The 16,465-nt window shown below is 39.3% G+C and overlaps 1 protein-coding gene across 2 annotated transcripts in view; it reads left to right on the plus strand.

Annotated features, from left to right (window-relative positions):
- ARMC4 (armadillo repeat containing 4) overlaps positions 1-16,465 on the plus strand; it is a 192,593-nt gene that overhangs the window by 130,430 nt on the left and 45,698 nt on the right. For both annotated transcript variants that reach the window (XM_025396823.1, XM_025396824.1), the window contains 2 exons: positions 5,700-5,888; positions 7,516-7,737. In XM_025396823.1, coding sequence (XP_025252608.1) covers positions 5,700-5,888; positions 7,516-7,737 — 411 coding nt within the window. The remainder of the gene's footprint in view (positions 1-5,699; positions 5,889-7,515; positions 7,738-16,465) is intronic.

Genomic DNA, 16,465 nt, shown 5'->3' on the forward strand with positions numbered 1-16,465 from the left:
CATGTTGTTTCTTGACTTATTAATGATCATCATTCTGACTGGCATGAGATGGTACCTCATTGATTTTGATTTGCATTTCTCTAACAATCAGTGATGTTGAGCATTTTTTCATGTTTGTTGGCTGCAGAAACGTCTTCTTTTGAGAAGTGTCTGTTCATGTTTTTTATTTCTTATAATAACTCTATATGGAAATTGACTGGAGTCTTTTTTATGTTCCTTTTTTTTTTTCTTTTGAGACAGAGTCTTGCTCTGTCGTCCAAGCTGGAGTGCAGTGGCGTAATCTCAGCTCACTGCAACCTCCGTCTCCTGAGTTCAAGCGATTCTCATGCCTCAGACTCCATAGCTGGGATTACAGGTGCACGCCACCATGCCCAACTAATTTTTGTATTATAGTAGAGACGGGATTTCACTGTGTTGACCAGGTTGGTCTCAACCTCCTGACCTCAAGTGATCTGCTTACCTCAGCCTCCCAAAGTGCTGAGATTACAGGCGTGAGCTGCCGCACCTGGCCCTTGCTCATTTGTAAGTGAAATGAGTTTCATGGTCTTTTAGAAGGGAGATGTGGACCAGGATGGCACTGCTACTTTCTTGATTCCCAGGATTCTGTTGTCATCTTCACAATGATGCAGGGTGCATTCTGGCCCCTCTGCTTCCACCGTCTCTTTTTATCTGAAATTTCTTAGTCCTTCATCCCAGTGTCCCTGCCTTACTCAATTTGGATGGTGCAATTCCTTGTAGTTTCTCTTCCGTGCAGGGCTTTGTCCCAGAAAACGCTTCAGTTTGTAGTTTTACGAATTCATGGAACTCAGGCCTAACAGAATGCCCCAGCACCATCAGACTTTGTGGTGTTGTAGTCTTATCTGTTCATCGCAGCCTGAAAAGTCCATTCCCAGCTGCTTCTGCTGCTGTTCTGGAACTTTCCAGTGAGAATTTCATGGCCCTTTGGGGTTTCTTGGCTCTCAAGACCTTCCCAAATGCCTCTGCCTTCCCACTGTGGTTGCTAGTTTGTCCCTCCAAGTCCGCTTGTGCTTTGGGGTCAGTGTGGATACCTCGTTCACCTACTATGGTGTATATTGTTCGTTGTGTTTTTTGTTTTGCTCTACTATCTGCACTGTTTTCATAGGGAGAGTAAGATTCAAACACTTTGCCACTATCATCTGTCCAGAATTCCTCCCATTTTTCTTGAGAAAAAAAAGAAGTTCTGTGATTTTGTTATTGACAAATGTATGAGACTATTGACACATACAACATCACTGAGATAGTTGGGATATTTTCCCCTCCAAACCTCATGTTGAAATTTGATCCCCATTGTTGGAGTGGGGCCTAATGGGAGGAGTTTTGGTCGAGGGGGTTGATCCCTTATGAATGCCTTAGTGCCAGCTTCGTAATGAGTGAGTTCTTGTTCTATCAGTTCCCGCCAGAACTGATTGTTAAAAGTCTTTTAAAAAGTCTGGCACCTCCCTCCCATCTCTTGCCTCCTTCCTTTTACCATGTGATGCCTGCTCCCTTTCACCTTCTTCCATGAATAGAAGCTTCCTGAGGCCCTCACCAGAAGCAGATGCTAATACCATGTTTCTTGTAAAGCCTGCAGAACCATAAACCAAATAAACTTATCGTCTTTATAAATTACCCAGTAATTTATAAAGTATTCCTTTATAGCAACACAGTTGGACCAAGGTGATCCTTGGAAAAGTTGAGCTTTGGGGCTATGCTTTTGAAGTCCCCTGAAATTCCAAGAGCTGCTGTTTCTGCTTTTGAATTTACATGTGCATGGCCTCATTTGAGCCAAGTATATGGTTAGGATTTACAAATCTCAATATTGTGAAGGGGCTCTGGGTTCAGACAGATCTGGAATCAAATCCTGCTTCTACCACTCTGTCATTTTACCCTTTACATATTAATTTATTCCTCTGGGTTTTCTTCATCTGTGACATGCAAATACTACTGCTCCAACTACCACCACTAACTGCCTCAAAGGGTAATTAGAATTAAGTGGCGTTGGATATTTCAAGGTTAATACATTCGTGTTTATAGCATTTTGATTTGAGAGCATCCTAATGCATAGAATTGTAATAAAGTAACAGTATAGAAGACAATTGAAAATATAATAATTTCTTTAGTACTACATAAAAATCTTCATTGTAGAATTTTACAAAGAACAGCAATTAACTATTTTCCAAATAAGCTTATGAATACAACAGAATTTAGAAGTATGTCCTAACTATCAGAAATTGTATTTAGATTTGGTATTGAGAACTGGGCCACCAATATTGCTGCTGTCACTTCTCTCAGCAATCACGTAAGGCAACATGTTACACAGAGAAGGTGGCTTTGCCCTCACACTTGGGTGGAACCCGAGTCATGTCCTGCCTTCACCATTTAGTAGGAATTTAGTTTGGTTTGTTGTACCCACAGTGAAAGTTTTCTTTTAAGGCTATGAGTTTGCAAACAATAAAATTCAATGAATGAGTATCAGTTAATTGAGTATCTACTAACTGCTAGAAAGTGGCATAGGTACCAGGCATACAACAGTGAACGAGACAGAAAGAGTCCTAGCCCTCCTGGAACTTACAGTTCAGGGTCAAAGGCAAACAAAGAAACCACAACTACGAGGAGTGAATAGATGCTGTAATACACAAGAACCAGGTATGATGGAAGATGCCGCTTAACCCAGACTTTAGGTTCAGGAACAGTTTCTTGAAGAAAAGCATACCTTAGTTGGCAGCTGAAGATGTGTAGGAATTCCCAAGCTAAGAGGAAGATAGACAGAAAAGCTTTGTGCAGACTTGTGGAGACATGCACATTTGAGGACATGAAACCTGAGGACTAATTCATAAAGTAGTGTTCCCAATACTGGCTGGAGAGCTTTTTAAAATACAAATATTTTAATGGACCCCACCCAGACTTAATGAATCACATTCTCAGGGAATGAGTGCCAGGGTTGTTATTATTAGCTCATACAGGGAGCCACTGGCTCAGGGTGTGTGTAGGGGAGGTTGGAGAAGAGGTGTCAAGGCAGGGAAGTTGAGGCTGGAGAGATAAACCAGGGGTGCACCTTGAAGGGTTTGCAAACAACGTTGTGGAGTTTGAATTTTATCCTAAGGGCAGGGGGCGCTGTGGAAGAATTTGGTGAGCATGGAGATGAGATGATCAGATTTACGGTTTCTAATGATCACTCAGTTGAGTAAGACGTGGTGCCTACCTTCATGAGGGATACAATCTAGTTTATAAGGTTCAATCTCTTTGAGCCTCCCTTTTAAAAATCTAAAATGGAAATAATACCCATTTTGCATGATTCCTGTGAGGTTTAACTGAAATAACTTATGTGAAGTGCATAGTACCACGCCTGATATACCGCTGGGAGGCAAAAGATGTGAATTATTTTTATTTGAGAAAATGATAGAGCCAAGTCATTGGTGGACATTACACTCACCCCCATACGACCTCAGGGAACCAGGAGATCTGACCTCAGGATCTTCTGACATATCCTTTTCCTTGGCCCACACCTGGGACACCAGAAAGAGCCCACTCTCACCTCACTCCCCACTCTCACCTCACTCCCCACTCTCACCTCACTCCCCACTCACCTCACTCCCCACTCTCACCTCACTCCCCACTCTCACCTCACTCCCCACTCTCACCTCACTCCCCGCTCACCACACTCCCCACTCTCACCTCACTCCCCACTCTCACCTCATTCCCCACTCACACCTCACTCCCCGCTCACCTCACTCCCCGCTCACCTCACTCCCCACTCACACCTCACTCCCCACTCACCTCACTCCCCCCTCTCACCTCACTCCCCACTCTCACCTCACTCCCCACTCTCACCTCACTCCCCACTCACCTCACTCCCCGCTCACCTCACTCCCCACTCTCTAATTTGCATGGCTTTAGTTACAGTCTTTATTCTGATAATTCCAAATCTCCACTTCCAGCCTGTTTTTTTGTTTTTCCTAAGCTCCAGAAACCCATACATTCACCTGCATCCTAGATAGTTCCACTTAAACGTCTGTGAGTACTTCATTCAAATTAGGTCTTCTAATACCATATGCCACCCCAAGAAAACCAAACCAAGCAAAACCAAACCAACTTTTCCAACATTAGCCCTACTAAGTTGAGCCAGAGACATGGGAATCATCTCGAATCACTCATCTCTATCTTCTCCAAGCAAGTTTCCCAAATCCACACTCTTCTCTCCAGGCAGAGACCACCACCCTCACCCACACCATCACCACTTCCCATATGGACTAGTGAAATAGCCCTGTGTTCCCTATACCATTCTTTGCATCCACCCAACCCTGCACCCTGTAATTCTGATAAATCTTCTAAGATACAAAATTTATAAAAATCCTTCCTCCACACTTCAGCCTCTTCAGGGGCCTTCTAATGCCCTTAAAAATAACTCCAAACTCTTTACCAAGATGCCTCCTGAAGGATCTTAAAGGTGAGAGCCTTCAAAATCTCACCTCTTGAGTCTCACTTTCTCCCATGCTGCCTTTCCTATTTTATACTCCAGTCATTCTGAACTAGAAAAAAAAAAAATCACCTTCTCTCTCACTCTCAGATCTATGCAACTTGATGATTTGTCCAATCAGAATCCCTTTCATGCTGGATAACTCTTTGTCCCTTAGGCCTTGGGGAGTCAGCCCTTGAACCTTTATATTAGTTGAGTGACGTCATTGTCGTCTCTTCATCTCCTCCCTCCAGTGCTATTTGTTATTCTTGTAATTTCTTAATGCCCATCTACCCCACCAGTTGTAAGCAACATGGTGGCAAAAGAATATATAGAGTCGATCCACATTATTCAGATTCTCCTTGGGAATTAGCCTACTTGCTCAAATTTACTTGTAACCCCCTAATCAATACGGTCATTCTTGGACGTGCACAGAGAAGTGAAGTATGTGAGTTGTCCAATGCACATGTTCTCAGCTGAGGTTGAAGAAGGCGATTCTCTGCCTTCTTGTTCCAGTTCTCATACTATAAGCAAGTGTCCATTTTGCAGTCCATTTAGTGCCGTAATTTTTGGATTTTTGTTTTTGTTGGTTATTTCACTGTTCACAATGGCCCCCAGATGTGGTGCTGAGGTGCTGCCTATGGTTTGTAAGGGCAAGAAGGCTGTGGTGTGCCTGAAAGAGAAAATATCTGTGTTAAATAAGCTCCACTGCATGAGCTATAATGCTCTTGGCCATGAACAATATATGAAATCAGGTGTCTTCAAACAGAAATACACATAAAACAAGGTTATGTATCCGTCAACTGATGAAAATGTTGTAGCCAGAGGTTTGCAGAAACCTAATCCTATATTTCTCCTAAGAGAAACAGTTTAGTATTGGCTAATCTAGTGTTTGCAGTTACTTTACAGAGCAAAGCTACTGCAAATAGTAAGAATCAACTGTACTTTAATAACTTTGATATCCTCAGTAGCTAACACAGTGACTCTCATGTAATAGTTATTCAATAAATATTTGTTGAAACTGAATTTTTGTATGTTTTATATATATAGACATATATATGTACACACACATACTTTATACATATACATGTGGAAATAATATGTAATATAGAAATAAATTAAGCTGAAGTAGTCTTTCATGCCAGAGATGTACCTCACAGCTGTATTGTTACTTTCTGCCTCTTAAAAAATGCTTAAATGTAGGCTTAGTTTTGATACCACCTTTATTTTTATTTTTGTCTAGGATGCTGGGGAAATGGTTCGTTCCTTTGTTGGTGGTTTAGAACTTATTGTCAATTTACTGAAATCAGATAACAAAGAAGTCTTGGCAAGTGTATGTGCTGCCATTACCAACATAGCAAAAGATCAAGAAAATTTAGCTGTTATTACAGATCATGGAGTTGTTCCTTTGTTGTCCAAGCTGGCAAATACAGTAAGTAACGTATCTTTTTGTTTTACATGCATGTTGTCCTGAGCTATCATGGTGTAATGATGAAAACAATGAGTTTTCAGTCCAGAAACCTGGATTCAAATTTAATACCCATTGCTAATGAGGTATGAGATTTGGTCAACTCATTTAGTTTCTCTGAGACTAACATATGTGAAAGTGTATTTTAAACTGTAAAATGTTAATATTGCAAGATCCTTGTAAAATAGAAGCTGTTTTTTTATTTGCCACTGGCAAGTAAAGTGGCAAATACAAGCGCTACTATGTAAGTGTTAACTATCATCTTCACCACCAACATCATGGTTATGATTCTTGATGGTTGTTCATGCCAACGTTAGAAGTCAAATGTGCCTCCCCCAGCTTAGCAAGCTTCAGTCGATGGCATTCTTGAGCTAGAAGACTTTGGCAATGATTGCATTGTTTATCCAGAGCTGTGCCAGACAGAATAAGCAGCCTTGAGAGACAATGACTTCACCATGACCAGAGGTATTAGAACATAGCTTGCACTACACTTGGCAGAAAAGTCATAGAGCAGAAATTCAAACCCTGGAAGGATGGTTGGTCTAGAAGACTTCAAGTTCCTAAGAGTATCTGTCAGATTCAGTTAAGGACACCAAGTTGTTGCCTGAATCAAGAGAACAGTACTCTTAATAAACACAAAACCATCCGATTCAGTTATAGTATGCCCATACAAGGCAATTACATATACGAAGAAGGATATAGGCTGCATCAAAAAATACAGAAAGAAAAATGGAAGACCCAAAATGTATCTTCAGATTTGCTGCACTCTCTTCTCCCTCTTAGGAGCCAAGGGAACCTGCACTGTCTTCTCCCTCTTAGGAGCCAAGGGAACCAAGGTGTATTACTGATATTGATGTATTCCTAGGGTGGAGAAATCAAGTCAGTCCACTTATCCCAGTTAAGTGCAGAATCCCTTTAAGAATATCCAATATACTTTAAATATTTGGATTACAAAACAACTTGCTAATCTGTAATTTTGTGTTGTGTAGTAGTAGACTTATTCTAAAGAAAATCTAGCCTTGAGCTAATGACTGATGTCAGATGCTTGGTCACCTTTGAGTGCACTGACTACATTCAGTTCATAAAAAGATAACTCAAGATTGAACATTGGTCCATGGGTGACCCTACCAAAAGTCTAGTTCCTTCAGCTGGGTGCAGTGGCTCACGCCTGTAATCTCAGCACTTTTGGAGGCCAAGGCGAGCGGATCACTTGAGGCCAGGTGTTCAAGACCAGCCTGGCCAACATGGTGAAACCCCTTCTCTACTAAAAATACAAAAATTAGGCAGACGTGGTGGTGGACACTTGTAATCCCAGCTACTTGGGAGGCTGAGGCATGAGAATCGCTTGAACCCAGGAGGCGGAGGTTGCAGTGAGCTGTGATTGCACCACAGCACTTCAGCCTGGGCAACAGACTGAGACTCCGTCTAAAAAAGACTAGTTCCTTCAAGACATCACCTAGGTAGTCAGCCAGCTGGCCCTTCTCTCTAGACACATTGGTGTCTTAATGGTTAATAAACATAAAGTGCTTATCGATATGATTTTGCAGGGTCATTACAATGCACAGATCCCAATTCATTTTCCTTTGCACAGAATAACAATAAATTGAGATATCATCTAGCAGAAGCTATTTCACGTTGCTGTATGTGGGGCAGGAATAGAGTGGCCTTCGGTGAGCACAAAGCAGTGGCTCCACTAGTGCGTTACCTGAAATCGAATGACACCAACGTGCATCGGGCGACAGCTCAGGCCTTGTACCAACTCTCAGAAGATGTTGATAACTGCATCACCATACATGAGAATGGTGCAGTAAAGGTACAGTTGAATGACTTTGTGGTTTAGTCCAAGTTTGGTGGTAAATGTAGGCTGGAAAGAAACTTAGGCATCACTAAGATTTCTCTAAAGGAGGTATTCAGAGACACAAAAGTGCCTGCCTGCTGCGTCATGGCTGCATTCAAGCCATGCGTTACCAAGATTTTTTTTTTCTTTTTAAACAAGGTCTCGCTGGGTTGCCCAGGCTGGAGTATAGTGGTACAATCATAGTTCACTGCAGCCTTGAACTCCTGGGCTCAAGTGATCCTCCTGCCTCACCTTCCCAAGTAGCAAGGACTACAGGTGTATGCCACCATACCTGGGTAATTCTTTTAATTTTGTATACAGACAGGGTCTTGCCATACAGCCCTGGCTGATCTTGAACTGCTGGCCTCAAGTGATCCTCCCGCTTCGGCCTCCCAAAGTGTTGGCATTACAGGAGTGAGCCACAATGCCCAGCCAGTGTGTTATGATGATTTATGCTGCAGAAAAGTTGTATGGAGATAGAATTTTTCTAAATTAAAGCATAGAAATGTCCTTAGTAGAATAATAATTCCATAATTTGATATTGATGAAAGAAAATGTACAGCATATGAACAAACAGTAGTATTCACAATTCTATTGGCTATAGTGTTTACTTAACACATAAATAATAAAGGATAGAGGCAACCATAGGCACCAACTAAACACCAAAGGAACTGGCTGAAACAATAAATAGGTGGAGCTTGTCAATCTAAACCATAATAACAATGGATAGATTCAAAGACATGTTCGTTTGTTTAAATCTGTGCATCAGTAGGCAGTTAGGAAAGTTTCTGTAAAGAGACTCTAACTTATCTACACATTGCAAACTACCTAAAATATTTTGCTGGCAATAAATATAAAAATATTTAGAGTACATGAACAGCTTACATGTATTAGGAAAATTTGATTTAAAATATTAGTTCTTTTCTATAGCCTGTTTCCTCGTACAATATCATTTTACTATTTATTACCTTCATTTGGAGCCTATGACAACCAGATGCATTTACATCTTAAAATAGATGCCCAAAGTGGACTTGTTGTTTTAGCTAAGAGTTAAAAACTCCAGTTAGTCATATCTAGTCAAATCTAGATATGCCAGATACGAAACATCTTAGGAGGAATCGTTTTTGAGGCAATTATTTTAATTAATTATTGAAATCTATTCCAGTGGAAGAATATGATGTTAATTTTTCTGAAATTAAACTCAATTTATATTTGAATGTGTCAACCTTTCCATTATAAATCTGTTTTTACGGCATGTAAATTAGGCCAGATTAGTTTCTTCAAGCAAAAATCTGGCAAAAAAAAAAAAAAAGCATCTTTTAAACTAAGTAAAAATTTTTAAAAGTAGATTATAAAAAACATATTGGAACATTAACTTCGAGTTGTTCAAGAATGCTAAAAAGGCCATTGTCTCAATATGACTGTGTTCTCATTTCAAAAAGGAAGATATTTCTAATTTAAAAGTATACATACTTTTATTGAACAGGGACTTGCACAATCTAAGTATGCAGTCTTAAAAAAAAAAAAAAAAGAAAACTATTTAGGTAGCCAGGTAGAAATGTCTGACATATAGCATATGCTTAGACAACTGCCAGTTAGTTTAAGCTCAAAAAGTTTTAAAATGTATTGGCACACACCTGTAGTCCCAGCTACTCGGGAGGCTGAGGCAGGAGAATTGCTTGAACCTGGGAAGTGGAGGTTGCGGTAAGCTGAGATTGCACCACTGCCACTGTACTCCAGCCTGGGCGATAGAGCGAGACTCTGTCTCAAAAAAAAAAAAAAAGTATTAAGGTGTACATGTAATGGTTCAGTTGACATAAATACCTGGTGTATATGCAACTCACAATGATTTCTTCAGATGCAAGACAATAGATAATCCAAAATCATTTACGAATATTATCCTATCTTGTAAAGTGATCAAACTGTTTGCCCACCCACACAGTTAGGAAAATTTCTGTAAAGAGAAACTGTAGAATTAGAAAAAGAAAGGCAGTAAGAAAGATTAGAGTGAAGGACAGAAAAGAAAAAAGCAAAGAAGGAAAATTGTGTCTGTTGTGTTCTAGAGCCTTTCCCAGATTATCCTTGGGTTTCTTGGGGGCCTTTCTCTTTAGTCTGTTTGCATTTCCAACTGCCTGTTATTTCTACTGGAGGAAAACTGTAAAGAATGGGGTACTTTTTTTGTAAATTACTCTGCAATAACATAGAGGCAGGCCTTTACCATGCTGTGTTACCAGCAAAAATATGCAACCTGGAGATTGTCTCTCTCAACCTCTTTTTCCTATTCTGTTCTGAGCCCCAGAACTCGTGGGGTCATGGGGGAAGCATAACAACCTGTGTTTCCTTTCTCTGGTTTTCTTTAAGGAGGAAAAAATGTAGGTGTGGCATACTGGGTGTTGGTAGAATCATAATTTGATAGTTGCTTGGATGTGGGAATAAAGGAAAGCCTAGTAAAAAAATGATTCCAGATTTCAGTCTAGACGAAGAGGAAGAGTTCATGAGCCAGGTAATGCAAAATATTTTGGCACATCGGGGTGGTTCAATTACCTGCAGAGAATGTGTCACAATTACATGTGTGACTGCTAACATTTCTGACTTTGAATGCAGGTAAATTTTATCCAATATTTTGGCAAAACCCTGGCTGTCTTTGTTCCTAACTCCTGCTGCCCGCTTCTTGTCAAATGCTTGTCGTGTTATTTTCCAGTTGTACAAACATTCCTGCTGCAGCTGCCAATGACTGAATGTTGACAGGGGCTTTGACAATGACCAGAGTCACCCTGTTGCCTATTCATAAGTAATTGATCCTAGGATTAGCTGCTTTGTTAGACAATTTCCTCAACAGTAGTGGCCAATGTAATGCGGTGTATCTGTCTCCTGAAGGCTGAGGTTTATTCTGTCCTGACTGTGACGGAGCAGGGTCTGGAATATGATGAGTCAGTTTCTAATGTGTTCAGTTTGAATCATCAGTTTGAATTTTAGATGCAGAGCAGCGCTGCCCAGCAGAAATGTCACATGCGCCACGTATGTAATATTAAATTTTCTAGCAGTCACACTTTAAGAAAAGATAAAAGGAAACAGTGAAATTAATTTTAGTAATATGTTTAACCCAATACACTTGACCCTTGAACAATGCAGGAGTTAGGGGTGATGACCCACTACACTGTCAAAATCCACATATAACTTTTGACTGCCCCAGAACTTAACTGCTAATAGCCTACTGCTGACCAAAAACATCAACAGTTGATTAATACATATTTCGTATGTTATATGTATTATGTATTAGTACAATAAAATTAGCTAGAGGAAGAAAAGTGTTATGAGAATCATAAGGAAGAGAAAATATATTTACTGTTTATTAAGTGGAAGTAGATCATCATAAAGGTCTTCATCCTTGTCATCGTCACATAGAGTAGGCTGAAGAGGAGGAGGAAAAAGAGGGGTTGGTATCACTGTCTCAGGAGTGGCAGAGGCCGAAGAAAATCCACATATAAGTGGACTCGTGCAGTTTAAACTTTTGTTGTTCAAGGATAAACTGTGTATATCCAAAATATTGTTATTTCAACATATAATCAATATAAAAATTACTTAAGATACTTTATATTATTATTATTTATTTATTTTTTAGATGGAGTTTCAGTCTTGTCACCCAGGCTGGAATGCAATGGCGCAATCTCGGCTCACTGCAACCCCTGCCTCCTGGGTTTCAGCGATTCTCCTGCCTCAGCCTCCTGAGTAGTTGGGATTACAGGCACCCGCCACGATGCCCGACTAATTTTTGTATTTTTAGTAGAAACAGGGTTTCACCATGTTGGCCAGGCCGGTCTCGAACTCCTGACCTCAGGTGATCCACCCACCTCGGCCTTTGTACCCAAGTCTTCAAAATCTCTTGTGTGTTTTTTCCAGTATATCTCAGTTTGCACTAGCCACATTTTAAGAGCACACTAGTGGCTAGCAGTTTCCTTGCCGGACCGTGCAATTCCAGAGGGGAGAGTGGAGAGATTTGGAAATTATCAACAGGGGTTATTAAACCATTAATGAGAGTGGATGAGATGTTTTTGGCCGAGAGTCTAGAGAAGCCTGGGAAATATCTACATTTTCACTTTCGGGGCATGTAAACTAGGAAGAAGTGCTGTCAGACTAGACTGGAGAAGTTACGAGGTTAACCAGGAGTTCTAGAAGCCAAAGGAAGAGCAAGTTTCAAAAGAGTTTGTATTTAAATACTGCTAAGAGGTCAACAAGGATTTCCTGATCCAATTATGTTGAAAAATCAGTGTGTGTTTTAGAAGAGGTAAAAATCTCTTCTAAATGTGTTAATCAATTCCCTCCAATACAGTGTGACAGGAATATTCAATCCTATTCTCTTTATGATTTTGCACAGACCTCCTTTTCAAATGTATCAGCCCAGGGATTTGTACCATTACAAAATCTTGTGAATATGGATGCAGATTTGTTGGAAACTATGTGGAAAATATGAGAAGTCTAAGAGGTACCCGAGTTATTTGCTAATTATAACAAAGCTGTAGCATAGGAGAGTAATGGGGAAGAATAAATTGCAGGAAAAAATTCATCAAGGCAAGCCCTTTCCTAGGACAGAAAAAGTGATCAAGTAGAAAACTGATGAGCACCTATTAAAGGCATCAAGCTTCTTTCCCCATGGTGACATTGGATTTGTTTTTGCAAATGTCTATACCAGGCAAGTGAAAACTACATCATGGCTTATAACTTTCTGAAAGACAGGAAATTGAAGAGATTGCAGACAAATACAATCAGAAGTGTGTCCAGCATTGGCAGAGTGAGTGGACAGCAGTTCAACTGGAACTGCTGAATTGGTACAGCCAACAGGCTAGCTGCCTCCTAGGCTCAGTACATGTACTGGCGTTCCAGAGGGCCAGAAAGATGATCCCAGATGCAAACACACCCATCATTTTTGAAGCCTAGCACAGGAAAAAAAAAAAAAAAAAGAAATACTGCTAATGTTTGCGAGTCAAGTAAACGGATTTTAGATACTAAGGTCACCTAGAAACACTCATTAAGTGCCCGTATACTTAATGTTTTATCTAAATATATTTTCTGTTAATTAAAACTCTTAATGTCGCTGTAGTTTTGAGTGCTTTTCTCCCATTCCAGACTTTCCTCGGAGTGCCGAGAAGAGTTTACTAGGTGATGTGCTATTAAATAACTTAATAACTAGATGAAATCTTTTACCGATCCTAATCAATTGGTATTGATGAATATATACTACATATAGAGTAATAAACAGACTTGTTTCTGATTGGCTTTTTTCTTTTTATTTGTATTTCTCCTGTAAAGTGAGAAAGAAGTTCATGATTACTGAAGGGGTCCAGTAAGTTAGAGTTTAGTTCATCATGTTTAACTTTAATATCATACGTACATCAAATGTTTTTCTTATTTCATTTTTTTTTAATTTGAAGAAACCTTAACAGCTTTAAGGGATAACTGACATACACATGCACATATTTAAGGTGTACAGTTTGATGGATTTTGACATATATATGCATATACCCACACATACACATGAAACTATTACCAAACCAAAATGATAATCACCCAAAATTTCCCAGTACCCTTTCATAATCCCTGTCTCCTGCCCTACTCTGCCTGGGCCAATCACTGGTCTGCTTTCTGTCAATATAGATAAGTTTTCATTTTCTAGAACTTAAGAAAAATGGGTTCCTACAGTAAGTACTTGGTTTTTTGTTTGGTTTCCTTCACTCAGCTTACTCATTTTCATATTCATTCACGTTCTTATGTGGATCAATCAAACTCTTTTTTCGCTGAGTGGTAGTCTGTTGTATGAAATTATCATAATTTGGTTATCCTTTCTTTTTTGTTTTGTTTAGTTTTGTTTTGCAACAGAATCTCTCTCTGTGGCCCAGGGTGGAGTGCAGTGGCGCGATCTGGACTCACTGCAACCTCTACCTTCTTGGCTCAAGCAATTCTCGTGCCTCAGCCTCCCGAGTAGCTGGGGTTTCAGGCGTGCACCACCACACCGGGCTAATTTTTATACTTTTGGTAGATACTGGGTTTTGCCATGTTGGCCAGACTGGTCTCGAACTTTTGACCTCAAGCGATCTGCCTGCCTCGTCCTCCCAAAATGCTGGGATTAGAGGTGTAAGCCACTGTGCCCAACCGCCTTTCATTTGTTAATGAATATCTCTTTCCAATTTGGGTTGTTACAAATAAAGCTGCTACAAACATTCATGTACAAGTCATTGGGTGGACATTTGCTTCCTCTTCTCTTAGGTAAATACCCAGGAGTGAATGGCTGGATCATACAGTATGTGTACCTTTAACTTTTTAAAAATTGCCAGACCGTTTTCCAGAGTGTGCCATTTTTGCATTCCCACCAGCTGTATAGGAAAGCATCTCTGCCAACACTTGGTATGGTCAGTCTCTTTGATTTTAGACTTTCTAATAGGTATGTCATGGTATCTTATGATTTCAATTTCAATTTTCCTAATAATTAATGATGTGGACATCTTCTTATGTGCTTGTATATCAGCTGTATAACTCCTTGGGCAAAGTGTTCACATTTTTTGACCACTTTTTAATTGGGTTGTTTGTTTTCTTATTATTGAGTTTTGAGAGTTCTGTATGCATTCTGGTTGCTTACCAGATGTGTAATTTGCAAATATTTTCTCCCAGTCAGTAGCTAGTCTTTCATTCTCATAACTGTGTCTTTTGAAGAGCAGAAGTTTTTAATGTTGATGAAGTCAATTTTTTTTAAATGAATTGTGTTTTTGGTTGCATATCCAAGAAATATTTGCCTAACACATGGTCACAAGGATTTCATGCTTTCTTCTGAAATTTTATGATTTTTGGTTTTTCACTTTTAGTCTATGACCCATTTAAGTAAACTTTTTTGTGATGCTAATTATGAATCAAAGTTCATTTGGAGGGCATATTAGCAGCATTTATTGAAAAAACTGTTTGCCCTTTTCTCACTGAATTTCTTTTGCAATTAACAAAAACAACTGAGCCAGGCACAGTGGCTCATGCCTGTAATCCCAGTACTTTGGGAAGCCAAGGCAGGAGGATTGATTAACCTTAGGAGGAGACCAGCCTGGGCAACATAGCAAGACCCCATCCCCCTGACCTCCACACACAAAATATTAGCCACACATGGTGTTGTGCACCAGTAGTCCCAGCTACCAGGAAGGCTGAAGTGGGGGATCACTTGAGTCTGGGAAGTTGAGGCTGCGGTGAGCCGTGATCCCACCACTGCATTCCAGCCTGGGCAACAGAGTCAGGTCCTGTCTCAAAAAAAATTAAATAAATAAATTAACAAAAATAAAAATCAATTTGATATACGTTTTGTTCCATTGTTATATTTGTCTATATTTATGCCAGTACCACACAGTTTTAATTACTGTGGCTTTACAAAAGTAAAATTAAGTAGGATAAGTCTTCCTACCTAATTCTTTATTCAAAGTTGTTTGGGTTACTCTAGTGCCTTTACATTTCCACAGGAATTTTAAAATCAGTTTGCCAAGTTATACAGGAAATGCTTTCTGGGATTTTGATTGGAATGCTGTTGAATTTATGTATTTTGGGGGGAATATCGATGTCTTAACAATATTAACTTTCCCCAATCATGAACAAGGGATACTTTCATTAATTCAAGTCTTACCTTTCAGTAACATTTTATAGTTTAGAGTGTACAGGTCATTCAAATCTTTGTTGGATTTATCCATATATGTTTAACATTTTGATGTTACTGTAAATGGTATTTTTAAAATGTCAATTTCTAATTGTTTATTGGTATGATGTAGAAATAGAATATGTATGTTAATCTCATATCTTCCAATCTTGCTGAACTCACTTATTCTAGTAGGTTTTTAGATTCCATCAAACTTTCTACATAGACCAGGAATCAACAAACCTTTTCTCTAAAAGGCAAGATAATAAATATTTTAGGTTTTATGGGTCAATAGAGTCCCTGTTGCAGATTCTTCCTTGTTTTACTGTTACTGTTGCTATTATTTTTATTATTATTTACAACAATACAAAAATGTAAAAATCACGCTTCATTTTGTGATTTTGAGCTATACAAAAACACATTATAGTTTCTCAGCGTGTCACATAAACAATCATGTCATCTGTGAATAAACAGTTTTTCTTTTTCCTTTTAAACCTGACTGCCTTTCAATTATTTTTCTTGCCAGATTGCACTGGCTGGAAACTCCTATGCAGGTTGAACATCCCTAATCTAAAATCTGACATCCAAAATTCTCCAAAATCTGAATTTCTTTGAGTGCCAGTATGATGCCACAAGGGGAAGATTCCACACTTGATGTCACATGACTAGGCAGTCAAAACACAGTGAAACTTTGTTTCACACACAGTATTATTTAAGATATTATATCAAGGCTATGTGTATATAAGGTACATACAAAACATATATGAATTTTGTGTTTAGACTCATGTCCCACACCCAAGATATTCTGTATATGCAAATATGCTGAAATCTGAAAATTTGAAACACTTTTAGTCCCAAGCATTTTGTGTAGTGATAGTTGACCTACACAATATTGAAAAGAAGTGATAAGAACAAATACCCTCGTCTTATTCCCTATCTTGGGGGAGTGCATTCAGTCTTTCACCATTAAGCTTTATGTTAGCTGTCGGTTTTTTTAGGTGACCTCTATCACGTTGGAAAGTTCCTTCTATTACTACTTTGATGAGA

This window comes from Theropithecus gelada, chromosome 9 (assembly GCF_003255815.1).
Source record: "Theropithecus gelada isolate Dixy chromosome 9, Tgel_1.0, whole genome shotgun sequence".
Classification (NCBI taxonomy): Eukaryota; Metazoa; Chordata; class Mammalia; order Primates; family Cercopithecidae; genus Theropithecus; species Theropithecus gelada.